Source organism: Meles meles, chromosome 15 (genome assembly GCF_922984935.1).
Source record: "Meles meles chromosome 15, mMelMel3.1 paternal haplotype, whole genome shotgun sequence".
NCBI lineage: Eukaryota > Metazoa > Chordata > Mammalia > Carnivora > Mustelidae > Meles > Meles meles.
In genome coordinates this window covers 1,738,521-1,765,637 of record NC_060080.1, presented here as the reverse complement: position 1 = coordinate 1,765,637, position 27,117 = coordinate 1,738,521, and the positions used below count along the sequence as shown (strand labels likewise).

The 27,117-nt window shown below is 52.3% G+C and overlaps 1 protein-coding gene across 5 annotated transcripts in view; it reads left to right on the top strand.

Moving 5' to 3' along the window:
* The window catches only part of EIPR1 (EARP complex and GARP complex interacting protein 1), a 123,586-nt gene that overhangs the window by 193 nt on the left and 96,276 nt on the right, over nucleotides 1-27,117 (top strand). Inside the window, exon 2 of one of the 5 annotated variants that reach the window (XM_045979271.1) lies at nucleotides 12,492-12,575. The exons of 1 other annotated variant lie outside the window; for it this stretch is intronic. In XM_045979271.1, coding sequence (XP_045835227.1) covers nucleotides 12,492-12,575 — 84 coding nt within the window. Of the gene's footprint in view, nucleotides 1-12,491; nucleotides 12,576-17,199; nucleotides 17,221-22,749; nucleotides 22,771-26,826; nucleotides 26,964-27,117 lie in introns of those variants that run through there. 3 more of the 5 variants (XM_045979275.1, XM_045979274.1, XM_045979273.1) reach the window with 3 other exon arrangements.

Genomic DNA, 27,117 nt, shown 5'->3' with positions numbered 1-27,117 from the left:
CTGTTTGCAGAGCGAGGCTGGCGCGGCCCCGGCCCCCTTGTGCCGCTGAGGGCCGGCGGGCTGCGGGGAGCGCCTTGAAAGGACTCGGTTGTCCGGGAAGGCCCAGGGTCCTGCGGGACGCAGGGTGGGCGCAGCGCCGGGGCCCACGACCGCCGGGCTGGGGCCCCGCCGCCTTCCCTCCCGCAGCCCTGGGTGTCGCTGGGGGCTGATCCGCACCGCGCCCCGCGCGGGACCCCCCGCCCCCGCGCCGTGTGCGGTTCCCTGCAGCGCGCAGCTCTGGGGCGGGCGCCGCGTCCGCCGGTGTTCCGGGGTGGGGGGAGGTGCCGAGGTCAGCGGGAAGCTCTTCACTGCCCTCCACCCAGTGCCCGCGCTCGGCGCCGCTGCTCACCGTGACCGTCCGTAGTAGTCGGTGTGGCCGGGCCGAAACGGAGGGGTCCCCCGCGAGGGAGCGGTGAGGCGGTGCGCGGGCAGTTTCGCGGACAGCCGGGACGTCTGTGGGTCGAGCGGAGAAGGGAGGGGCCGGGGTCGGCGGATCTGGAAGGGCCGCGAGGTCGCACTGTGCAGTCCTGGCAGCCCTGCGCTGGCGTCACCTCTTCAGATGGCTTTGGGAACCTTAAGGCACTCGGGGACAGATGCAGAGACAAGACACCGATCACTGCCTTATGAAGTACTTGATAACACAATCGTGTGTTAACAGTATAGATAATGGGGGCCCCTGGGTGGTTCAGGCCGTGAAGCGTCTGCCTCCCGCTCAGGTCTTGGTCTCAGGGTCCTGGGTGAAGCCCCTGCCTAGGGCTCCCTGCCCAGCGGGAGTCCGTTTGTCCCTCTCCCTCTGCCCCTTCCCACCGCTCATGCTCTCTCTCTTCTCTCAAATGAATACATAAGCGTCTTAAAAAAAAAGACAAAACTAAGAAATATAAATCTCTTTGGTTTCAAGAAGCTTACAGTGAGAGCAGCAGCCGTGTTAGTTAAAACAGTTAAAAGCCTGGCACACCACAGCTCCTGAAGTTTAAATCCTGGCTCCAGGGGCGTCCGGAGGGCTCACTTGGTTGAGTGTCCCACTCTTGATTTCGGCTCAGGTCATGATCTCAGGGTCCTGGGATCCAGCCCCGCCTGGGGCTCCCCACTCAGCCAGGAGCCTGCTGGAGACACACTCTCTCTGTCTCTCAGTCTCCCTTTCCCTCTTCCCTTGCCCTGCTTGCTTGTGCAATAAATAAATAAATAAATAAATAAAATCTTTACATCCCGTCTCCAACACTTACCTTGGAACCTTCGGTTCCAGGAAAACGAGCTTGGATCCCCTGTGGCTGTTAGGAAAATTAAACGAGTTAATACATTTAATTCAAGCACTTAGAACATTGCCTGGCACGTAATACACGCTCAGGAAATGTTCTAATTATTGTCGTAAGACAAAATTCTTACAGATAAATCCATACAAGGCAGTATCAAAGTGTCCTATGAGGAATGAGCTGTGTTTAGCGTTTGGCCGCAGGCTCAGTCACCCAAGAGTGCCTTAACTAGCAGCTGCTTCTTCTTCTTCTTCTTCTTCTTCTTTTTTAAAAGATTTTATTTATTTGACAGACAGAGATCACAAGTAGGCAGAGAGGCAGGCAGAGAGGCAGGCAGAGAGAGAGGAGGAAGCAGGCTCCCCACTGAGCAGAGAGCCCTATGTGGGGCTCGATCCCAGGACCCTGAGACCATGACCTGAGCCGAAGCCAGAGGCTTAACCCACTGAGCCCCCCAGGCGCCCCTTAACTATCAGCTTCTGAGAGCAATCCTGTGCGCAGCTGAAGACTGTGCTTCACGCCTCTCACAGTCCTACTTAGAGGTGCGGTTCTGTGGGCCACGCCCACCTAGCCAGCAAGTGATAAACTTGGGATTCTAACCTAGAGAGGCTTTAAACCCAAGCCAACTTCAAAGCCCCTTAACTACAAAGTTGCACTGCTTTCCCCTGGAGAAGGTGCGTGTGTGGCCACATGTGGAGGGAGCCTGTGGGGAGGCTGGGGGTCCCTGACCTCATACTTCCTGAAGTGTGCATCTGATTCCAGTGGCCCTAATCACTTCTTTAGCTCCTTAGAAATGGCCTAAATAACAGAGGTTTTGATCTTCAGTGTTGGATCTTTGAGATAACAAATGTTATTTCCTGGGATTAGCATCAAGGAGTGGATCCTTGCCTCGGGCATCAAATGTTTTATCTGAATTTCTCCTTTATCTTAAAAGAAGTAGCAGATTTTTATGCTTCTTTACTTTGGACAGTATGTGGGCCATGACATTCTCCAATCTGCAGAATCCGTACTACAGTAAACATAAAAAGAACTGGAAGTCACAGTGGAGGTTTTTGGTTATCAGTGACGTTCAGATCACTGTGGAGAGCACTTTACTTCAGAGGGTAGGGCTCTGGAGGTTCCTGGGTGGCTCAGTCGGGGAAGCGCCTGCCTTTGGCTCAGGTCATGGTCTCAGGGTCCTGGGATCCAGACCCGCATTGGGCTCCCTGTGCAGTGGGGAGCTGCTTCTCCCCCTTCTTCTGCCTGCTGCTCCCCCTGCTTGTGTGTGTGCCCATGCTTTCTCTCTGTCTTAAATAAAATCTTTAAAAACAATAAAAGAAGATGAGGATCTGATTGTTGACCAACAATTGAGGTAATGAGACTCGAGGATAAAATAAGTTCCTTCTATGTCAATAAAGGCAGAAGAGCACCATACAGGGGTCATTAAAATAAAAATGCGAGGCATGTTTGTGTATGGAACATTATGGTATGTGATTGACATCTTTTAGCTCATAGAAAGCAACTTTTGACATGTGTTTATGATTTTAGTTCATTTTATTTTTGATTTTATTTATTTATTTCAGAGAGAGACAGTGAGAAAGAGCATGAGAGAGGAGAAGGTCAGAGGGAGAAGCAGACTCCCCATGGAGGTGGGAGCTTGATGCAGGACTCGATCCTGGTACTCTGGGATCATGACCTGAGCCGAAGGCAGTTGCTTAACCAACCGAGCCACCCAGGGGCCCCTAGTTCTTTTCATTTTTGTGCATTTAAAAGTAAAAAGAAAATCCAAGTAATTCAAATCTGATTAAGATCTGCAGGATCTTACCTGCATCTTATCTGATTCCCTGTTGGTAACCTTTTCCATCTTATCTGCATCTTATGATTCCCTGTAGTTAACCTTTTCCATCTTACCTGATTCCCTGACAACAACTACATTCAACTTAGAATTGTTTCTTCTCTTTACCATTCATTCATAAAGATTTTATTATTATTAGTTTTTTATATTTTTGTCACAGAGAGGGAAAGCACAAGCAGGGGGAGCAGCAGCCAGGGGGTGAAACAGGCTTCCCGCCGAGCAGGGAGCCCAATGCGGGACTCAATCCCAGACACGGAGATCATGACCTGAGCTGAAGGTGGATGCTTAAATGACTGAGCCACCCAGGCACCCGGAATTTTAAGTTTAATGCCTTATTTTTGTATTTGCATGTCCTGACTTTCCTAGTTAATGGTGTGCTTGCTGGCCGTGTGCTGGTGCTCCTGCGGTTTCTCTGCTGGGTGTCCCAGTTCCTTGTCTTGCGTCCTTTTGTCCTGTGTTTCTCTTACTAGTCTAGACAATCCTGGCCCGACATGCTGTCCCTGTCGTACTTGCTTTGCGAGATGATGACTGGAGTCTGTTTACAATAACAAGACAAGGACTATACCACTGTGTCCACGCTGGAGTTTACGGCTTTTTCCTGAAACAGAAGAGAGTCATTTTACAGGATGTCCAGTAACCGTGGTCAGATGGTCACTGGACTGACTGCTCCCCCACTAGGCACAAAGACCACACCGTTTAACAGTGACACATTTTACCACAAAGCCATCTTATAGTTACATTTTATGGATTTGTGTTTTTGAATATTATGTATGTTATGCTAATTATGATTGTGATTTTTGTTATGGATGTTTCTCCAGCATTGTCTGAATTTGAAATAGTATGAATGAGACTTCTGATGCCTTACACACACACTCAGTGTCCTGAGCGGGAGAAATCAGCCTTCCCAGTTTGAGTTTAATCTGTACTTCTTGATTAGCAGAACCGTAGTTCTTTATGACTATTCAAAAGTCTCAACAAACAAGATTATTTCTCTCCTGCACACTTATTTCTTTGAGACTTTCGGCATTAAAAAGACCTTCTCGGGGTGCGTGGGTGGCTCAGTTGGTTGTGTGTCTGACTCTTGGTTTCAGCTCAGGTCATGATCTCAGGGTCACGGGATAGGGCCCCGCGTCGGACTTCGCGCTAAACTGAGTCTGCTTGAGAGTCTCTCTCTCTGCCCCTTTCTCTGTCTCAAATAAATAAATAAATCTTTCAAAAAAGGAAAAGATGACCTTCTCTGGTTGCAGGGGCCACTGGTCCTCCAGCAGACCCACTGAGTGACCATCCCGTCCCATTGAAGTGGCCTGACCGTGTCTGCCTTGCCTATTTCTGAGCCTTGGGCACTCTCCCAACACTGGCTTTTGGATCTGTGGTCACTAGCTGTTCTCATTTCTTCCTTTCTTTTGAGGTTAGGTTTGGTCGTTTGTGCTTTCCTAGGAAATGCATTCATTTCTTCGGTCGACCAGTACTTCTGGTCTATGGTGTGCCAGACGTTACTGTGTGCGCTGCAATGTGGCGGGGAAGGAATCAACCAGCCCAGCAGCCCTCCCTCCCGGAGGCCCAGGTACAGAGCGGAAGCCAGGAGAGCAGCCTTCGGTGTTCTTCCAAGACTCCCCAGTCTCTGGCCTACTTTATTGGATGTCATTCTGTTTTTGTAACGCGAGCATCGAGACCGTGAATCTCCTTCTGAGCTCTGACTTCTTGGTTTTACTGTTTTCTGGGTATTGTACGGTTTTGTACTTGATGTCCTTTGTCACCTGAAACTTTCTGGGGTCTTTCTCAGCCCCGCCCGCATCGCCTGCTGTTAGAGGGTCCGTCCGAGTGTCCTTCCTGCGGTGGCTCCACGCTTCCCTCGGTGAGCTCCGTGAGCCCAAACCTCAGCTGAGATTGTCATGCCTTGTCTTCTCCAAGCTGTGCCTTGGTTTCCCCCTTGTACTTTTCTCTTCCTTTTTTCCTCTCTCACTGTTGGAGAAGGACTGCTCTGTTGGGTCGTACAGGCCTGGCTGTGTGTACAGCATGAGCTTTGGCTCTCCTGTGGCAGCATGTGGTTGGCGTGTGTGTGTCTTCTGAGGGCTTTTCCCGCCGTTCTGCCTCGCTGTCCTTCCTGGTGGCACCTTGCAGGGCTCCTGGGCTCCTCTGATCCTGGTCACTTGTGGGCGAGCCTTTCTGTCCAGCTGCTGTGGGCTTTGTACATGGGGTCGGGCCTGGCCGGGCCCCCGGCTGGCGGGAACTGCTGCAGCCCGGGTCTGGTTTGTGAGGGAATCTGCAGCCCTCATTCGTCCCCCGGCAGAGACGATGGCCCAGTCCGACTGCTCACGGTGCGGCACCCCTCCACTCTGGGCGACCAAAGTGCTTCCAGACCGGATGCCTGGCCTGCCCGGCCTGCTCCGGCTTTTGCCACCAGCCGTGCACCTGTCCCGCCGTCCCATGCGCACGGTGCTGCCATCTCTGCGGGACAGGAGGGGGACGCTGCCAGGGCCCTCTTCAGCACCCCCTCTCGGCTCTGACCTCTGCCTTCGAGTCTTTCCTTCATGGTGTGCGTTTGGATTATAGATATTTCTGGCTTCATTGAAGACGGTCTCTGTTTCCGCTTTTACTTTCCCTCTTTTGTGTTGTGTGATTCCCTAGAGTTTGGAAGAGCGAAATTTAGACTTCAGCCTACTGCTCAAAAACCCGAGGTCCCGATTTGACTTGATGCGGTCGGGAGGTGGAGGGCGAGCCGGAGTGAAAAGAGTCGAGTCAGGCAGGTTGGGTGCGCGGTTGTGGAAATGCCCTTCCAGCAAGGAGCAGGGAGGGGCGGTGGCGCTGCTGGAGGGGAGCTGGGGAGGGCGAGATGCAGGCTTAGGGGGTCCTACGTGGTTTGCCTGGGAGGCAGGGGTGGGAGGGGTCGGGCTGTTAGCCAGAAGGGCAGGCAGGCCTGGGGAGGGGCCTCAGGCCAGTGCAGTGAGGCTGAGGGAGTGAGCCTCCGGGCTCCCCTACGGACCTGATTACTGACCAGTGGGCGTGGTCACTGGCCTGGTTACAGTGATGACGCCTGTGGGAGGGGGGCGTGCTTGGAGGAAGTGTGGCCCAGGGAGAGTCAGGATGGAGCCGTGGACACAAAGCCACAGTATGAGCAAGGGGAACAGGTGGTGATGGACGGGGTCCTCAGGGGCCAGGGGACAGAGGGGTCCCTTGTCAGGGGGGCCGGGGCCACAGGGAAGGCGGTGCTGCGGGGCGGCCGGGTCAGCAGAAGGGGAGGAACTGCTCAGGGTCAGGGAAGGCTGCCCCTGTCTACGCCACCATTACACGTGGCAGTGAATGGAAGAATGGAGGTCTGGCAGCTGCTTGAGAAGCAAATGAGCCAAGGTAAGACATTTTCAAAGGACCAGTGGGTGTGTGACTAGATTTTCCCAGTTAAGAGGGAGAAATTAGAGTAGAAAAGAGGGACAGGGAAGAGAGAGGGCTGCCCAATGTTGTGTGCTGCAGACGGGCAGGAGGGGCTCCCCCTTCTCTGGGAAGGAGGGCAAGGGAACCCCTTCACCGCGCAGGAGGGCTGCGGTGCCCCTTTCTCTGGGCAGGTGGGCAGGAATGTCTCCTTCTCTGGGCAGGTGGGCAGGTGGCGACGTCTGCAGGAGGCTAGCTGGTGGCTTCTGTGTCGCTGCTCCAGTGTGAGGCAAGTTTTCCGCTGTACGATGGGGCCGGGTTGCCCTAGGGGCTCCAGAGGGGCAGGCAGGGCGATGCAGAGTGGGTGAGAGACAGGTGGCAGCCCCTTGGTGGGGCTGAAAGGTCAGCCTTGCACACGCAGGAGTGAGGGTGTGAGCGAATGCACCAGTGGCCGTGTGTGGTGCGGCCGCTCGTCCCCAGGAGCGGTGCTGTGGCCCAGCTTTCCGCGAGCAGCTCGAGAGCTTTGGTGCTTCTCTGCCGCACGCTGCACCTCTGCGGTCCGGGGGTGCGAGATGGAGCGGGGAAGTAGGTGTTTAGTTAGTACAGACGGAAGAAGTGGGGCTCTGCCTCCTTTTTGCTCTGACTTTCTTTGTGTCTGTAAAGTGATCTGCCGGACGCGGAGGAGGTGATCTGCTGTGTGAGGAAGGACATGGGGGGTCGCTGGTTTCCTAGTTTGTCATCCTAGCGATGGGGCGGGCGGCAGCTCGCAGTAAAGAGGCCGTTTCTAGTGCGCCTGAGTGGCTCAGTGGGTTAAAGCCTCTGCCTTCAGCTCAGGTCATGATCCCGGGGTCTTGGGATTGAGCCCCACATTGGGCTCTCTGCCTAGTGGGGAGCCTGCCTCCCCCTCTCTCTCTGCCTACTTGTGACCTCTGTCATATAAATAAATTTAAAAAATTTAAAAAAAATTAAAAAGAGGCCGTTTCTGTGGGGAGACTGCGTCCGGTAGGAGGTTCAGCCCCCCCCCCCATCTCTGCTGCTGAAAGGTGCTGAAGGTGCTGCTGAAGGTGCTGAAAGCACCTGCACTGTTCCGCCTGCTCACCTTCTGGCTGTGCCTTACACTTGCCTGGGGCATGGCTCGTGGTGGGCGAAGTTCTGATGGGGAACCGGGCTGGACGTTCACCGGAGGGAGCATTTCCTTGCTTGGACTAATAAACACATGAAGACAATTTTGAATCGCCCAAGGGAATGCTCCGTACGCAGCGAGCACAGGGAGGCCTGGGGTGCCGCCCTTCATGGAACTTCCACAGCGCTTCCCGGGACCTTCCCCACCGAGAGCCAGGCTCCCCGACATCTCCACTTGCTGCGCCCTGGGTTGGCTCACTGAACGGCGAGGTGGGGGAAGACGGCGGTGTCAGGCGCGTACCATGGCTTTTCTTCTGAGAACAGGGCATAGAGTGATAATAACGTGACCTGTGCTCTGCCTTCAATCCCATATATAAGTATCTTACCTGTGTTGCCAGGTCCCTGTGTCACCATAGCAGAAAGAGAGCCAGGCTGGGAGTCTGGGTGCTTCTTCTAGGAGCTTTGTGACCATGACCAAGTCACTTAACCTCTCTGGTCCTCAGGGTCTTTATCTTCTAAGTAGCAATAATATTATCCATCCTGACTTTGGGTTTCCTTCGTTGTGTTATGAAGATGAACCATGGTACAATACATGCAGATGCTTTATGACCTATTACACCTAAAATTTGATCTTGTAATAATGATGTCATTGCAACACCTCAAAACTCTCACCATGACTAGATTTAAGAAGGTCATTTGATCATTCCCTGCATCATAAGACCAGCATTACGGACACATATCTGTCACCAAAATGGCCAGAATTAAGGTTATTATTTTATTTATAAAATATTTATAAAATATTATTTTATTTATAAAATAATTATAAAATAAAATTAATAAATAATAAATTTAAATAAATAGAATTTAAATTAATTAACTAATAATAAAAATTAAATTTATTATTATTTTAACCTAATAAAGTACTAAATAGTAACCTAATAAAGTACTAAAACGATCTTAGATTCAATGTTTTTGAGATTTCACTGTAATTTTTAAAGATTCAGTTTGGGTTTTTTTTGTAAGAGTAATTCTCTTCAGTTTTTTATTTTCATTTACTTATTTTGGAGAGTGCATGCGTGTAAGCAGGGGGAGGGGAGAGGGAATCTCAAGCAGACTCCGAGCTGAGCGTGGAGCCCAACGTGGGGCTCGATCTTACGATCCCAAGACCTCGACCTGAGCTGAAACCAAGAGGTGGACGCTGAGCCGACCGCACCACCCTGGTGCCGCTCCTCTTCAGTGTTTTAACAAAGAAGGGGCTTGCCGTGTGTGACAGCAAGCGTAGTTTCAGACTTGTGGTGCTTTTCTAGACTGTGGCAGCTTCGGCTCTGAAACACGCGACCTCTTTGACTTCATTTCCTTGCATGCTGACTCAGGGCTGTGGCTCCGGGCTCTGGTTCTGGGCTCTGTAAATTGCTTCGGGATGAAGCAGGTTGGATGCTGGCTCGTGATGGCCCTCAGCAGCCCCTGCAGGCCTGAGCTGCCCTTTTGTTCCGTCTCATGGCAGCTAACACAGCGTATTTCTCTCTGGTGTTCTTCTGCTTTCCAGTGATGGCAGTTAGTGCTGTCTTCTGCTGGAAGTCGAGCTCATGGGTGCATTTTGATCAATGTTGGTCTGCGTGGTCTGGGCGGGGGGCTCTGAAATATAGTCATTTTCCACCTGCTGTGTTTGGATCTGCTGTCCCCTGCGATTCTGTTCCTGAGGGCAGGGCCAGTGTCCTGCCCTCCGTGGCACCTTCCACGCGTGGCCGCGGTGCAGGGGTCACATAGTCAGCCCGCACTTGCTGACTCAAAGCATGGACGAGTCTTTCCGTGGAAAGTAATCATTTCTCTCAGATGTGTCCCCTTCTGGGCCCTGTTTTGGGGGCTTTCAGGCTTATTCTGTCTGGGGTGATGGCATGAACCTCCATTTGAGTCTTAGTGTTCTTGTTTGAAGGGGATCCTGCCCCGCATCCCCTCCGTTGACCTGGGCTCTGCCTTCCAAGCAGCTGGGCTTTGTCTGTGCAATGGCGTGGATGCTTCCTCACCAGTCATTTTCCTCTAACCGAGTGGTGCTCTGATTAGCGGGATTCAGGGCATCTGTGGATTTGCTGGTGATGGCGTGGATGCTTCCTCACCAGTCATTTTCCTCTAACCGAGTGGTGCTCTAATTAGCGGGATTCCGGGCATCTGTGGATTTGCTGGTATCATGTGCAGAGTTCTACTCGCATGTATGTGTATTTTTGGCAGAAGGTGTATAGACTCACAAAGAATTCATCAGTTTTGCCAAGAGGTCTGTGACTATAGTCCAGTTCTGTTGAGCAGGTTGTAGGCACGCTGGCAAGACTGGATTTATTCCTCTTGACGTCTCATAATGTGGGTACTGCTCTGGACATGTATGTTCTTGCTGTTGCTGACATGTGTTCTCGTCGTTAATGTTTTTCTGCCAGCAACCCTTTGTGAGGAGGGACATAGGGCTGTGGTTGCATTTTCTGAGAGCATGACATGAAATTGTTGTCTCCAAACCTTTTGGCAGTGGGCACTGAAAAGGTCTTGTTCACCCCTGCTATGGAAACCAAGTCAAAAACGAGACAGACTGACTGATCAGGACGGCTGCTGTACTGTTTCTCAACCCCCGTTTTATTTATTTTTAAGATTGATTTATTTATTTATCTGAAAGAGAGAGCAAGTGCACACGAGTGGGGAGAGGGACAGAGGGAGAGGGAGAAGCAGACTTCCCGCTGAGCAGGGAGCCCGATGCAGGGCTCAAGCCTCGGACCCTGCGATCATGACCTGAGCTGAAGGTAGACGCCTAACTAACTGAGCCCGCCACGGACCCTGCTCTCCCTATTTTAAAAAGAATGAGTAAGAAATTGAGAAACACATGTAGGAATAAGATGTGGTAGAGGAGGACGTGGGACATCTTGGCTGTTTCTAGCCGCATGTGGGAAGAGATCATGTGGACAGTGGCCTACACGGCGAACTGTGTGGTGGTGTCAGTTTCCCGTCGCTGCTGTAACAAGTCAGCACCAAGTTAATGGTTTTAAAGAACAGCACCTCGTACCTTACGATTCTGTAGTTCTGAAGCCCCATGTGGGCCTCATGGGGCTTAAATCAAGGCGCTGGTAGGGCCACATTCTTCCCTGGAGGCTTGGGGGCAATCTGTTGCCTTGCCTTTTCTAGCTTCTAGAGGGGTCTATCGTACTCCTTGGTCCATGGGCTCCTTCCGTCTTCAAAGGCTGCAGCCGCTGTCCCCATCTTCCCAGCCACCTGCGCCTCCCACAGGCTTCCTGTGTCCCTCTCATGCTGCCACCTGTCCTCCCACAGGCAGCAGAGCACGAGCTGTGGGGATAGCGGGATTGGTCCCAGCACACTTCCTGGTCGTTCTGAAAGAGATGTGGGTTTGATTGTGTTTGTCCCAACACTAACATTAACCAGTTATGAACAATCTTTTCCTTTCGAGGCTTCAGACTCTTCATCTGAAATTCTTTATTTGGTTTTTTAATTATTGACAATATTAAGCATAGGTATCATAATTCCTGCTGTGGTGCACAACCCTGATTCCTCTTTCGGGAAATGCAACGCGTTCTGGGATCATGGGTGGCTGGGAGCTCTCGGTGGGTGCTGTTAGCGTTTGCCCTCGGCTGAACAGAGCCGCGTTGCCCTAAGTCACACCCCCTCCAGGAGAGCCTGCTTCCAATGACTGATCGGTGGGGTTGGGGCAGGGTTGCAGATGGGCCTGGCCATGATGGCTCCACTCTGAGGGGCCATCCTGGCTCTGGCCTCCCTGTGGGCATTGCAGTTCCTCTGCGTCCTCTGGACAGTCCTGCTTCCTTCACGCTTCACTCCTGCTCCCCCCGTGGCGTCCTTCCCAAGAGTGTTCCCGGCAGACCTGTGCTCAAAGCCTGATGTTCTCCAACTGGTTGCCCAGAGCCTGACCATCCGATGGTTGCCCATAGCCTGACCATCTGAATGCTCAGCAGGCCTTCCTATTGTTTGCTGTTTGCTTTTGATCATGTGGTTTTGATTGGGTGTAGGCCTAGTTATTTTTGAGTGAGCATTTGACATTGTGAGAAAAACTGTAGAACCTTTGGAGGTCTTTGTCTTCCTCCAGAGGATTGGCAGGTGGCTGCCAGCCCAGGAGCACCAGGTTGCTCAGTTACTTAAAATCCAGTCACGGACCAAGATGACCTGGAGCATTAGTCTGTGCAGGTTGACCTCCTTCTAGTTCACCTTCACTCCTGACCTCTGCCCTACGGGACCCCAACCCTGAGTGTTAGCTCTTCGCTGGGGTGGGCCCTGCGCTCCGTGTTTGTACCCTCAGTCCAGGGGCCTGTCAGAAGTGTTCCTTAGTGTCAGCTGCGAACCACACTTCCAGACTGACAGCTGCCTCTAGCCGAGAGTGGGCTGGAGGTCAGGCTTGCCTCTCAATGCTTTGCTCCTTCCCAAGATCTTGGCGGTGGTTCTTCGCTGTGGGAGCTCCTTAAAGGAGGCCTTGAAACAAATTCATAGTATTTTGTTTCATTTGAACGGTTGCCCTCTGCCGGAGCTTGGTTTAAACCACCTCTTCTGCCATTGCTGGGGGCGGTTTTCTGACGCACTGTTGAAGGATGATTTGTTCCACCAGTCTGTTGCCGTTGAAAGTTAGGGTTTTATTAAAAATACCATTTACATCTTTATTGCTTATTTTCTGTGCCCATTTATAATTGTTTCTATGTGTGCATTTGAACGGAATTGTTATGTCACGACCTATATGAAAGTTGAACGCTTTGCATGCACATTTCTCAGGTGCCTAGCGGGCACTTTGAACTACGGCCACCTCAGCAGCCGCAGAGAAGGTAACTGCCTTCTAAACTCTGTCAAGTCAAACTGCTTACATGTGTGTGCGCTTTCCTTCCCTCCTGCAGGCACGTGCCCTCACACCTCAGACTGCAGAAACAGATGCCATTCGGTTTTTGGTCGGGACACAGTCTCTCAAATATGATAATCAGGTAACTATGTTTGACAAATGCATACATGTTAATTACTAAGCCTGTTCTTACTTTTATAATGATTTTGCTCTTGATTTTTTCAAGCAACACTTGAGAAAATTAATGCCACACAAACAAAATAAAACTTTCATTGGGATTTTTTTTTTAAAAGATTTTATTTATTTATTTGATAGACAGAAATCACAAGTAGGCAGAGAGGCAGGCAGAGAGAGGAGGGAGGCAGACTCCCTGCTGAGCAGAGAGCCCGATGTGGGGCTCGATCCCAGTACCCTGGGATCATGACCTGAGCTGAAGGCAGAGGCTTTAACCCACTGAGCCACCCAGGCGCCCCTCATTGGGATTTAAGTATCCGAGCATATGTTAACAATCAAGCTCAGCGATCTAAACGTGCTCCGTACAGCGTGGCTGTCGTGGTTTCCGTCAGAGGTCATGTAGGGTTTGCCACGTAAGTGACTGAGGAGCTTTCCAGGCACATGGTCGGCGCTACTAACTGTCCCTGGGACGCCGGGTGACCGGCCATGCTAAGTGCTCACAGCGTTCTTGCCAGCTGAGCCTGGATGAGGCCATAATCTGCGGAGGGCCAGGCTTTCACTGCCGCACACTCCAGGAGGGGCTGTTTTTAGCCACTGCTGTAGCGAGAATGTTGGCTGCTGACAGATCAGCCTTCAGCTCATGGCTTGACGCAGACATTGGACCTTGACCGAATGGATTAAAACCTTGCTGGAGTTCACTTTCCTCATCACCAAGCTGGAGATAAGGCCATGTGCTCTCTGTACCTCATGGGTGCTGAGGATGTTGTGAAGAGGTGAACTGTCTTGGATCTGGGGAAATGGACAAAAGGCCGTGTGTTTTGGAGCAGGGCCTCTGCCCAGTTTCCACTGTCCAGCAGGGGGAGTGGCTTTAAAATGGCCTTGAAAGTGTTTGGTGCTGGGTGCGGTGTGGTGAAATTGCCACGCTTGTGTTTTTAAGTTGACCTAGTCATTTTGGCGTCTGGTCTCATGACCTATATGTGGAGATTTATAAATAAATGCTTATGTTATTTAACCTTTATTTCCTATACCCAAAACATAGGTGATAGGCCCCCCAATAATGGGTCCGTGATCAAAGGAGTGAAGGTCAAGCAAAGCTTTATTTTGTGCCAAGCATGGAGAATCAAACCGACCCGTTGGGGCCACCTCTTACAAAGAGGCGACCCCTCCCAGCCTCACAGACTAACTTTTATAGAGGTAGTTTAGCCCGCTAGACACAGGTGGCCAATGAGATTGCAATACACAGAGAAAACTGCACAGTCATGCTAGGTCAGCCACACACAGGAAAAAACTGCTAGGTTACACAAGGGCGGCCAATTGAATTTCAATTTACCCTAGTAGATATATGCGCACCCTACTGATTGGATGTCTCCACCTGGCCTGACCCGCCCTTGTATCTAGGCTTTGCAAGTAAGTTCCTCTGGGAGGGGCGGGGTCAATCTAAGTTCACTGCATAAACACAAAATGAGTCCCTCCGGCTAACCAGGCCCTTACATTCCAGGCTTTTCTTTGGAGCTTAGTCAAATCCTTGACTTTTCAGCCAGTTCTATGTTCTCCTGTTGTAAGGGGTTATATGGAGCATGTAAGTCTAACATTTTTATCCCTCTAGTTTTCTTTTGTACAAATGACACTCGTGCACAGTCGGCTGATGAGTTAGCCCTTTACCGCTTTGTATAGCCTTTTCCATTTTTCCTAATTTCGTTCATCTAAATTCCCACCTATACTTTACACAAACAGGTAACAATAGGAGCAGCAATGAACTCATAGTCTTTTGAGTCTTAGCTTTAGTCCACAGTCAGCGGGGTCCATCGCCTGCGGCTTCCATCTCTGGGGGGTGTCCTTGTCCTTGTCTCATTTGATTTGACCTGCATGAATCCAGGCCTGGATGCCTTCTACTTTTATCGCTATGGGGGTGGTCAGGATGACAGTAAACGGTCCCTTCCAGCGAGGCTCCAAGTTTCCCACTTGGTGGCTACATATCCAAACCAAGTCCCCGGGTTGGTAAGGATGTGGTTCCACCTCCGTCTCTGTCTCATTGTGGGCAGTTCGGATCCCTGCGTGGGTTCTTTTTAAGACAGACTGTAATGCCTGCAGTGACTGGAGTACAGACTGATCAGTCATTTCTGCTAGGGCAACTTCTTGTAGCCGAGGGCAGAGTGGGGGGGGGGGGGTTGTCTCCCAAACATTATTTCAAATGGGGTCACCTTTTTAAAGTAGGGTGTACACCACGCCCTGGGGAGGGCGAAAGGAAGGAGATCCACCCATCCACCGCCAGTCTCCAGAATTAGCTTTGTCAAGGTCTCTTTAAGAGTCCAGTTCATGGGGCGCCTGGGTGGCTCAGTGGATTAAGCCGCTGCCTTCGGCTCAGGTCATGATCTCAGGGTCCTGGGATCGAGCCCCGCATCGGGCTCTCTGCTCTGCAGGGAGCCTGCTTCCTCCTCTCTCTCTCTGCCTGCCTCTCTGCCTACTTGTGATCTCTCTCTCTGTCAAATAAATAAAATCTTTAAAAAAAAAAAAAAAAAAAGAGTCCAGTTCATTCTCTATACTTGCCCAGAACTCTGGGGCCCGTAGGCACAATGTAGTTTCCAGTTAGTGCCCACAGCCTTGGCCAATGCCTGTGAGACTGAACTCACAAAGACAGGGGTGTTGTCTGACCCGATCGCAAGAGGCAGCCCAAACCTAGGAATTATTTCTTCTAATAGCTTTTTGGCTACCATTCCTGCCATCTCATGTTTGGCGGAAAAAGCCTCTACCCAGCCTGAAAAGGTATCTACAAGAACTAACATATAGTTGTGCCCCTATTTTCCGGGTTTCGTCTCTGTAAAATCTATTTCCCAATAAATTCCTGGTTCCTTACCTCTTTCTCTTCTCCCTCTTCCCATTCTAGTTCTTCCCACATTAACTGCCTGGCATTGAACACATCTATCAACTACATCCTGAACCATACGCCCTAATTTAGAAACCTGGAACTGCTTGCCTATAAGCTCCTTGAGTTTGCGTGTCCCCAAATGAGTACCCTGATGTATCTGTTCTACTAACTTTTTACCTAGTCTTCGAGGAAGAATTAGCTTTCCTGTTTTAGTCTTAGCCCAGTGCCTTCATAGTCCAATTTAGTCCATTTTTGTAAATACTTTAAATCTTCCTCTGAATAGTCTGGTTTTTCTGCTAGGGCTGGAGCCAGGAGTGTAACCAGTTCTTGCATTGTTTCTCGGGCTGCTTGCTTTGCGGCTCGATCTGCTAATTGGTTTCCTTTTGAAATCAGATCAGTCCCCTTTTGGTGTCCTGGGCAATGCATAACGGCCACCTCTTTTGGGTCCCAAGTAGCCTGAAGGAGAGCCAATATTTCTCCTCTGTTTTGAATTCCTTTTCCTTCTGTTAATAGGCCCCTTTCTTTATAAATAGCCCCATGTCTATGGAGAGGAGCAAAGGCGTTCCTGCTGTCCGTATAGACGTTGGTGGTTTTACCTTTGGCCATCTGCAGTGCCTTAGTGAGTGCAATCAGCTCTGCTTTTTGTGCCAAGGTTCCATGTGGCAGGGCTGCCGTCTAGAGTTCCGACTCAGGGGAAACCACCGCAGCCCCCATACCTCTTTCCATCAACCATGTAGCTATTCCCGTCTGTGAACAGAGTCATCTCCGCATCTGGGAGGGGAATGTCTCTGAGGTCCGGCCTTATTCCTGTGACTTGGGTTAGGACCTCCCCGCAGTCGTGTGGGTGGTCAGCCAGCTCCTCTGGCAATAGCGTGGCTGGATTTAGCACCTCCAGGGGCCGGAAGGTCATTCTTGGTTCGTTGAGGAGGAGGGCCTGATACCCCGTCACTTGGGCGTTCGCCATCCATTGGTCTGGTGGAGTCCGGAGAAGGCCCTCGATGGCATGGGTGGTGGTCACGATGAGATTTTGACCCAAGGTCAATTTACTTGCATCCTTGACCAGGAGGGCTGTGGCAGCAATTATGCGGAGGAAAGGGGGGAACCCAGCTGCTACTAGATCTAGTTTCTTGCTAAGATAGGCTACTGGCCTTTGCCAAGGCCCCAGAGTCTCAGTCAAAACCCCTTTGGCCACCCCTGCTTTTTCATCCACGTACAAGTGGAAGGGCTTGGTAACATCTGGGATGGCCAGTGCTGGGGCACTCAGTAAGGCTGTTTGTAATTCCCGAAATGCTCCTTCGGCCTCAGCTGTCCACTCTTCATAGTGAGCCCTACTTTTGCCAGTTCGTAGAGAGGTTGGGCAATCTCCATGAACCACAGTATCCACAGCCTACCCACCGTCCAAGAAACTCCCTCACTTGTCGGGACGTGGTGGGGCGGGGGGTATCGGGTGATCACCTGTTTCCTGGACTCAGACAGTGAACGCACTACCTCGTGGAGATCGAAGCCTAGATAAGTGTCGTGGCTCTGACAGAGCTGTGCTTTCTTTGCTGACACCCGATACCGTTTTACCTGCAGAGTCTGTAAGAGAGCTCTCGTCCCCCACAAACATGACTCATAGTCCTCAGTGGCTATTGGCAAGTCATCAACATACTGTAATAGAGTGACTCCCGGGTTGGAGGTTCTGTACTCATGCAAATCCTCGTGGAGGGCCTCGTCGAAGATAGTGGGTGAATTCTTGAATCCTTGGGTAAGTCTTGTCCAGGTGAGCTGGCTGTGGAATCCTTCCTGTGGGTCGGACCACTCTAAAGCAAAGAGGGGCTGAGACTCCCTTGCTAAAGATATGCAGAAAAATGCATCTTTGAGATCTAAGAGGGTATAGACAGTTCTTTTGGGGCCCAGGAGGGAGAGGAGGGTATAGGGGTTAGGCCCATTGGGTGGATATCTTCAACCCGTTTATTAACTTCCCGCAAGTCCTGAATGGGTTGGTACTCCCCAGTCTTGGCCTTTTTGATGGGTAGCAAGGTGTGTTCCATGGAGACTTGCAAGGAACTAGGATCCCGTCTCCTCGGAGGCGGTTAATGTGTTTTCTGATCCCTTCCTTTGCTTCCCAGGGGAGGGAGTACTGCTGGACGCGAACACCCGTGGCCGTTGCTTTTAATTGTACCACCACTGGAGGCTGTCCCTTAGCCAAGCCAGGGGGCTTCCCTTCTGCCCAGACTTCGGCAAACTCGACCTGTAGGGTTTGGAGAAGGCTCCCTTCTCTTGTCTCCTCTGGTTCTGAGACTGACTCGTAAAGGAGGTATTCACCTACTGCTGCCACACACATCTGCACAGTGGGTTGTCTCAAGGTTACAGTCATGTCTCCTTCCGAGAACTGAATGCCAGCCTGTAACTTGTGGAGGAGATCTCTTCCCATCAGGTTATACGGGGCATTAGGGAGGACCAAGAATCAATGCTTGACTACTCCCAAGGCCAAATTTAAAGTCCTCTCTGTTGTCCATTTATGTCTTTCTGTGCCATTCGCCCCTTATACCCAGACTTTCTCTCCAGATAGTTTTCCCATAGGTTTAAGTAATGATGAAAATTGGGCTCCCGTGTCCACCAAAAAATCAATTGATTTCCCCTCCACTTCAGTTGTTACCCGAGGTTCAGGGAGGGCTCCAAACCATGGCCCCTTCAGTCTCTGGTGGCCAGCATTGCCATCTTCCTTTTGGGGCACTCCCTGGCCCAATGTCCTTTTTCCTTACAGTAAGCGCACTGATCTGAATGTAAGTCTTCCCGCCTATTTTCTCTGTGCTTAGGCTTTTCCTTCCATTTACCATCCCCTACCTGCCTTTTTCCTTTCCATTGACCTCTTCCCCCTGTCTCCTCCCCGCCTCATGTAATGCCAAAACCTTAACTAGTTTTTTTGTCTGTTTTTCATCCTCTTGTGCATACCTGTTGTTAAACACCTTTTCTGCTATTCCCACTAACTCAGTCAGATTCTTCCCTTCAAATCTTTCAATTTTCTGGTTTCCTCCTTATATCTGGGGCTGACTGAATGGCAAAAGCAAGATTCACTGCCCTCTGATTTTTGGTGCCTCAGGGTCGATCGGGCTATACATTTTATAGGCTTCAATAAGCCTTTCCAGGAAAGCTCCCAGAGACTCATTCTTACCTTGAGTCACTGCACTAATTTTAAATCTTTTTATTGGTGTCCTTGCAGCTGCACGGAGGCCTCCCAGTAGAGCCTGGCAGTAGAAGCGTAGGCTCTCCTTACCTTCATTGGAGTTTGACTCCCAGTCGGGGGGTTCCCTCAGGCAGTAGTCCTCCATTTGCCGGGGATCGAGGTCCCTGCCAAGTCTATCATTTATCACCTTATGGGTTTCTCGCATGATGCGATCCCTCTCTTCCGCGTTAAAGAGAGTCATAAGGAGCTGTTGAATATCCACCCAGGTGGGCTGGTGGGTAAGAAAGACAGTCTCCAAGGGACCAATTAAATCCTGAGGGTGGACAGAAAAGGATTTGTATTGGGGTTTCCAGTTACATATGTCAGAAGAGGAGAAAGGGATATAGGTTAGGTGGGGGCGCCCTCTCCCGTCCGGTAGAGCAACCTCACGGAGAGACAGCATCGGCGCTGATGGAACTGGTGAGGTAGAGGGAGGCAGAGGGGGATAGAGGAAAGGAAGGATCAGGGCAGTCTTTCTGCTTGGTGGTCCTATAGGTGGACCCTGACCACGTATGAGGCAGACTGGTAAGGGCGTCTCGGGACCGAGAGTCAGGTTTTAGGGGACAGATGGGTGGGGGGGAATTCCACATCCTCCACATCTGATGGGGGTAGGATGGTCTTCTTCCTTGGTTCCCCCTCATCTCTCTGTTCTGGTTTTGGTGATCTAACCTGCCTTAGAGGGAGAGAGATGGTTTCATTAGTAGGGGGAAGGTGAGACTTGAGCCATGACAGTGGCTCTTCTATCAGATATCGCCAGGCCACGATGTACGATATTTGGTCTCGATGGAGATCAAAGACCTTACCCTGGGTAGAGTAGATCTGAGCCAAGGCAAACATTCCTTCCGGCGGCCACCCGTGGAGAAAATGGGTCACTATAATTGGCAGAGTGTTTTTAGTTTTCCCGGGTAAACCTTGTCACCCGACTGGGTGGCTTTACCTTGAAAATCCTTGAAATGCTGGAGGACAAGACTTAGGAGTGTCACAGGTCCCTTATTCCCCGCTTGCCCCTTTCCTCCAAACACAATAAACAACACAACGGACAACAAAAAGACAAGACAAAGACAACCGCAGGTCCAGTGATCCTCATCCAGAGCCTGCTGCTGGTGGGGATTTTCTCCGTCCCCTTCAAACACAACAAACAACAGACAACAAAAGGACAAGACAAAGACAACCCCAGGCCCAGGGGTTCTTACCCAGAACCTACCACCGATGGGGACTTTCTTGATCTCCTGACCGCCCAGGGGGACTCAACCCCCCTGATGATCTACCAGTGGAGGGATGGGGCATCCCTGCATCCACTCTAACCCTGGGGAGCATGGCTGCATCTAGCTTCTCCCTGATGGGCTATACCCTGGAGCTCCACAACCAGACAGACAGGATCCCGAGATCTTACCTCTGGAGGTTTTTCCCAGAAATTCTTTTTTTTTTTTTTTTTTTAAAGATTTTATTTATTAATTTTGACAGAGAGAGATCACAAGTAGGCAGAGAGGCAGGCAGAGAGAGTGAGAGGGAAGCAGGCTCCCTTCAGTGCAGAGAGCCCGACGTGGGACTCGATCCCAGGACCCTGAGATCATGACCTGAGCTGAGGGCAGCGGCTTAAACCACTGAGCCACCCAGGCGCCCCTCCCAGAAATTCTGATGCTGGCTCAGTTCTTGTCGTTTGATCCTGGACGAGCCCCCAATGATAAGTTCCCCCAATAATGGGTCTGTGATCAAGGGAGCTCAAAGGAGCGAGACTGATACAAAGCGAAGGTCAAGCAAAGCTTTATTTTGCGCCAAGCATCGAGAATCAAACGGACCGGTCGGTCCTGTCTCTTACAAAGAGGCAACCCCTCCCAGCCTCACAGACTAACTTTTATAGAGCAAAGGCCATGTGGTTGAGCCTGGGCACACACAGGTGGCCAATGAGATTGCAACACACAGAGAAAACTGCACAATCATGCTAGGTCAGACACGGGTGGCCAAGTGAATTTCAATTTACCCTAGTAGATATTTGAATTAGCCTATCACCTTGGTCAGAATTGGCACCCAAAAGGCGGGGCCCACTCTCCTTGGTAGCTAAGGAGATAGTATGTGTGCCCCACTGATTGGATGTCTCCACCTGGCCTGACCCGCCCTTGTATCTGGGCTTTGCTACCTGGGACTGGTTTTCCGGACTTGTTTTTAAGTAAGTTCCTCTGGGAGGGGCAGGGTCAATCTAAGTTTACTGCATAAACAACAAAATGGCTCCCTCTGGCTAAGTAGGCCCTTACAATAGGAAAACCTTTATATACAAGGGATATTTTTGTAATGTTATAAATAGTTGTGAAACACTTAGCAGCCATCAAAATGTGCGGGAATCAGGTTGAAGGGAGCTGCTGTCTATGGTGGCAGATTCACAGGATGGGACCCTGTTGAACCTGGTTCCTTGTGGTGGAGTGGTCATCATAGACTGCACTCATTAAGTTATAAACTCATTAATGCCATAATTTTAGAATCGTTCGGTGATTCAGTGAAATGTTAAAATTTTATCTATTGTGTGGTCACAGTAGTGTCAAAAAAGACCATTTCTCAGTGGCTACAAATGTTGACTCATTAGGTGTCTCCATGGGGCCCATAGAATGTTACGTCAGGGGGCGCCTGGGTGGCTCAGTGGGTTAAGCCGCTGCCTTCGGCTCAGGTCATGATCTCAGGGTCCTGGGATCGAGTCCCACATTGGGCTCTCTGCTCAGCAGGGAGCCTGCTTCTCTCTCTCTCTCTCTGCCTGCCTTTCTATCTACTTGTGATCTTTCTCTGTCGAATAAATAAATAAAATCTTTAAAAAAAAAAAAAAAGAATGTTACGTCAGTTGTGCCTCGGAACAATGGTTGATCAAGTTCAAACGCGAGTCTTACACATGGTGAAGAACTAGGAGGAAACAGGTCAAACGGCCTCACAATTCGAGCCACAGTAACCTTTGGATGAGGTGAGCATTTGTGAGGTAGATCGTTTTCCTAATTTTCACTTTTCTGAACGTGTGTGTCACGTTCCTTCTGGCAGAATGTCAGGAAGAATGACTTGCTTAGGAAGATGGTTTCCAGGGGGCTGTCACGGGGAGGAGGGGCCTGGCATGCGGGGTGCCAGCTCAGAGCTGCTGCTGGTGCAGGTGCGGCCGCTGGGGGAGGGGCTGGGTGGGCTCTGAAATCACACTCGTGGCTTCTGTCCCTTGGCTCCGCTGGGTATTGGGCGCAGGGCGGGTGGCGGAGAATCCCGGGGACCCTGTCTCCAGGCGATGGCGCTCCTCACCTCGCCCACCTGCTTTCTCTCCTGCTCGGCCCTGAGGCCGTCCCGCGGACCTCTTGGGTACAGGGATCAGTTTTTAGCCTTCTGAGATTAGGGAGGAAATTACTATCATGTCAGCATGCGTGACATGCTCCGTGAATTAAAGGCCGGATGAGGCAACGAGGGCACCCACAAGTCGCACTTGGTTGTGACCCCGAGAGAGGAGCAGCCCCGGCTGACCTGACGTGCTGGCATGAGGTCTCTGCAGGCTGCGGGCATCCTGGCAGGGAGCACCGTGCAGGGCGCTGTGGTCCGGGGTCCTGAGGTCGGCATCCCGCGACGCCGTTTGTAGCTCTGTGTGTCCCGTTTTGTTGGTGCGGTTTCGTGATACCGACAGTCCTGGTTTCCAGAAAACAGCCATCAGTCCTTGGATCTAGTGAAATGAATGACTTTTGTCCTTAAGAATCGGTCTTAGAAGCCCAGCTTTCCAGAAGCCCAACTCTGTAGGGCCCAGAGAAGGTATGTGTTTAACTTCATTTTATGGTATCAAGGATGGAGCTGTTTGGGAGCTTTCCCGAACGTCCGACACGTGACGGCTGCTTGGGTGCTGTGCTTCCTGAACCCGGTGCCACCTGCTGTCCCCTTCCTTTCAGAATGTTCTTGTCACAGTGCTGCGGAAGGCCTCAGCCACGCTGAATCAGGGTGGGGGTGCGTCCGAGAGCCGCTCTTCCCGGGGTGGGGGCGTCTGAGAGCTGCTCTTCCCACGCTTCGCCTCCAGCCGCCTTTCACGGGAGACGCTTCCAAAGCGCGCGCCGGCCAGGCTGGCGCTTCCCTCCGTCTCTGGGAAAGGTGGGTGACACGTTGGGAATGCGTGTGTGTGTGCGCTCCCTCGGTCCACACCGCGGACGCCATGCGTTGGGGGGACCCTCCCTCCTGCTGCCTGGCGTGTGAGCGGCGTTAGGGTGAGCAGATGGGTTTGTGCTCTCAGCTGCGTGCTTGGTGAGGCGGTGGGACAGACATGAGGCCGTGGGACAGATGCCAAGAGGGGCAACAGACGCGCGCCGTGGGCCAGCCTCGGAGTCCAGGCTGCCGGGCCCGGAGGGTGGGCTGTGGCGCTGGCCCACGGCCCAGGGGTCTCGTTCCTGGAGATTGGCTGGGGAGCCGCGAGAGCAGGGAGGGCTAGACCCTGAGCTCGTGCCCCTACACGCCCAGCCCGTGTGACCCCTCACACAGGCCAAGCTCACACACCCGCGCAACGTGTGTTTCTCTCCTGTGTGATAGGCCTGACTCCTTGCCCGCGTGGCGTGTGTCCTCCCACGCGGGGTGTGTGTCTCCCGAGGCTGCCTCCCAGCCGGGCGGCCCCGAGAGGACACCCCTGGGGCGGTGAGGGCACAGCATTGGCCCTTCTTTTTTTTTTTTTTTTTAAGATTTTATTTATTTATTTGACAGAGAGAGAGGTCACAAGTAGGCAGAGAGGCAGGCAGAGAGAGAGGAGGAAGCAGGCTCCCTGCAGAGCAGAGAGCCCGATGCGGGGCTCGATCCCAAGACCCTGAGATCATGACCTGAGCCGAAGGCAGCGGCTTAATCCACTGAGCCACCCAGGCGCCCCAGCATTGGCCCTTCTGCTGCCCTCCAGGAGTAGTACGCTTGTTCCTCTGTTTCCCACTGATGTTATTACTATTATTTTAAAAAATTATTTTATTTGAGAGAGAGCGAGCCCGCATCAGGGGCGCGGGGCCAAGGGAGAGAGAGAATCTGCAGCAGATTCCCCACTGAATATGGAGCCCATTGCGGGGCTCCATTCCCTGACCCTGAGATCATGACCTGCGCCCAAACCGAAAGTCATGCTTCACCACCTCCCCACGCAGGGGCCCCGCCCACCGCCCTTCTCATCAGAGCAGGGTTCTGGAGCGCGTTTGTACGGGGAGAAAACTGCCCCCCCCAGCCCTCCTCCTGGAGCCCCGCCCTGCTGGTTTGCTGGCAGTGAGGGTGACCTGGGCTCCGGGGGTCTTTGAGCGCTGTGAGGACGGAGATTCCCGGCTTTGTGCCTCTGCACCGAGCGGCAGGACGGTGCAGGGTGATGGCAGCTGCCCCCGTGGCACCGCTCGGCTGTGCCCTCCCCGCACCGCCTCCCGGTGCCGGGACAGGCCGGGCAGGGGGCCCTGTGCCCCAGAGGCTGCCCTTGGACAGCAGGTCAGAGAGACACACATCTGCCGGATGGGGAAGCGGGGTGCCGCTCAGGGCCGGGTGGGGGCCATTCCCACACCTGCGACCTTGGTGGATGGGGGTCGTTGACCCCATTTCCAAGCAGGCAGGGGATTGGTCCTGAGCAGTTCCGGGGTTTTTTGCAGGTGGGCGAGCTGGAATGTGGCAGGAGGGCGGTGCTCTCCTTCCCCTCCCCCTCCCGCTTCCACCTGCAGCCTGGGGTGGCGGGGTTTGTGGCCCGAAGGCACCCTGCAGGCTTCCCCGCAGACACCCACACCCACCGTGCTCGTGCTGGGAGCCACCCCCGAGCAGGCAGCCCCGCCTGAGTGGGGGCCCTGGCCCTGCTCCCGGGCCTCCCACCGGTAGGCCCTGCTGGCTGGTGAGGGTTAATGGCCCCCGGCTTCGCCTCGGGCCATAAGCTCCTGGGCAGTCATTAATTCCCTAGAAAGTGCCAGTCCCCGAACCAGTCCTAATTAATTCAGCTGGGCTATTTTCTGGAAATTTTTGAAGCTGTCACAGTCGCTGGCCTGGTTTCTGTCAGATGAACTGCTCCAGTTTCTGCCCTTAGTTTGCCCGCGGCTCCGCGCTAGGAGCCAGATGGGTGTGTGAGTCCTCCCTTTGCCGGTGCTCGTGTGGGTCCTCCCTTTGCCGGTCCTCCTTCACCAGGTGCGCGGGGAGGGTGCGCTCGCTGGCTGTCCGGTGGGGGCTTAAGGCAGAGACTCCAAACAGGGGGTTCCAGGTCGAAGGGGCGTCTTCGCTTCTGCATGGGGCTTTTCCCCAAGATTTCCTTTGCCTGTCGCTAACTTCTCGCTTCTGCCAGCTGGGGGAAGAGCCAGCATGACCGAGGACGTAGACTCGTCCTCTCCCCGCACGGTCGGTGAGAAGGCGGATCCCCGAAGGGGGTGATGCACAGTGGCTTCTTCCCCTGGATTGATCTTTTCCTTTTTAACTTTTGTTTTTAATTTGTAAACTCCATTTCCTGTGTTTGTGTTTTGATTACGGTTAGCTTCATTCCTCAGCTGCGTCTGCCTGTGAGCTCTGTCCTCCGTGACCCCGGCTACCCCGAGAAACACCGGGGCCTTTGCCAGACATCGAGACTCAGCACCCCCTGCCCTGACCTGGCACAGAACCCCTTTCCTCCCTCACCCCTTCTTCTGTTGCCCCCTCCCCACCCCCTTTTCCCAGTATTGATTACATCTCAGAATTTCTTTTTTAATTCTTTTTTATTATTTTTTTAAAGATTTTGTTTATTTATTTGACACAGAGAGAGAGGGATCACAAGTAGGTAGAGAGGCAGGCAGAGAGAGAGAGGAGGAAACAGGCTCCCCGCTGAGCAGAGGGCCCGATGCGGGTCTCGATTCCAGGACCCTGAGATCATGACCCGAGCCGAAGGCAGAGGCTTTAACCCACGGAGCCACCCAGGTGCCCCTCAGAATTTCTTTTTAAAACAGAGATCTACTTTATAGCTTTTCAGTTGTTGGGCTTCTGTCTAGAAATGGGATGATAGAGACCTGGGGGTTTTCCAGTGACCGTTAGGTCCCAGCTTTTTCCCCAGCCCGGGGGCAGCCGCTGCAAAGGACCTCCGTCTTGCCCACTTGCTGGCTCTGCGTGTTGGTCTCTCTCGGGTTCAGGGGTTGGAACCCAGCCCCATCATGGCAGGAGGGGGTAGGGCCTGGAAGTTAGGTCATGGCAGTGGGGCCGTCGGGAATGGCCGTCGGGAGTGTCCTACTCCTCTGCCTCGCGCGGACACGGGGGAGGTGGTCGTTGGACCCCGGAGGATGGCTCCCCCCGGACCCGAGCACGCTGTGGCACCCTGAGCTGGGCCTTCCCGCCTCCAGGGGTGTGAGCACTGCATGCCCCCGTGGTAGGCCCCACCTGTGCTGTTCGTTACCGTAGCCCACATGCACGAGGACCTGCTTGTCCAAGAAGTGTGGAATGTGGGTCTTTTTCTTTTCTTTCTTTCTTGTGGCTCCCAAGTATAGTTTGGCTTCACGGACGAAGGATGTCCGTACACTGGGGCTTATTTGCATCAGGAAGGAGTATTAATACGCACAGGTAAGTGATAGCCGACGGGCACAGTGAGCACCGGGAAACACGTAGAGTGTTTGATAGGAACTTATCATTTTAAGTCTTAGCTGAAGGATCACAGTGTGTTTCAAGTCTAATGAAGAAATCCTAGGAATCCATTTTCCCAAGTATACTTATGCTGAAGTGAGAGCCCAGAGAGCGAGTGACCAGCACAGGGTCCGCCGGCTGGGAAGCGGCAGAATCAAAATCGGGCGCAGGTCCCCTTGTCCCGGTTCACAGTGCGCCCCGTGTATCCCCCCGAAGCAAAGTGGGCTGACGCTGAAATGGAGCTTTCCGGTCCTGCCTTGAGCCAGGAGGAGAGCGCGCTGGAGGTGTGAGGCCCGCGGGAGGACGCCCTCTCCAGGTCCAGCGCCCGCTGCGCCGTGTTCGTTGGAAGGAACTGCCGGGAGGGCCTGTTCGTGTCTCGTGGTGGACAGTGTGGTGTGAGGTCTGCGGTGGCGGACAGGCCAGACCTTTCATCCCGCTGGCTCACGGGCCCCAGCAGGAAGACGTGCCCGTGGCCAAGCTGCTGGAGCCTTAACATTCCCTAGGAAGGGAGCTTTTCATTTTTGATTTCTACTTTTATCCATATTTATAAATTTTGTCTTTCTTTCTTTTTTTTTAAATTTATAGAAGTTTGTTTATCTTCAATTCAGCGGGAGAGATGAGATGGAGAGAGAGCGCATGGCCTGGCTCAGATCTGGCCCCGGGACGTGGTGGAGTCTGGGTCTGTGGCAAGGGACACCCTTCTCGAAGCCCCCATTCCTCAGGTAGATGAGGGCACGTCAGCATCTTTACCAGCTTCCTAATGAACTTTATGACTCTTGCTCCTGACTTTTCATAGAGTCATCTGTGCCCTTAGCCCAGCACTACTAAATCCAACTTTAAAAGACTATATAATGGTAATAATGGTAATTCACAATA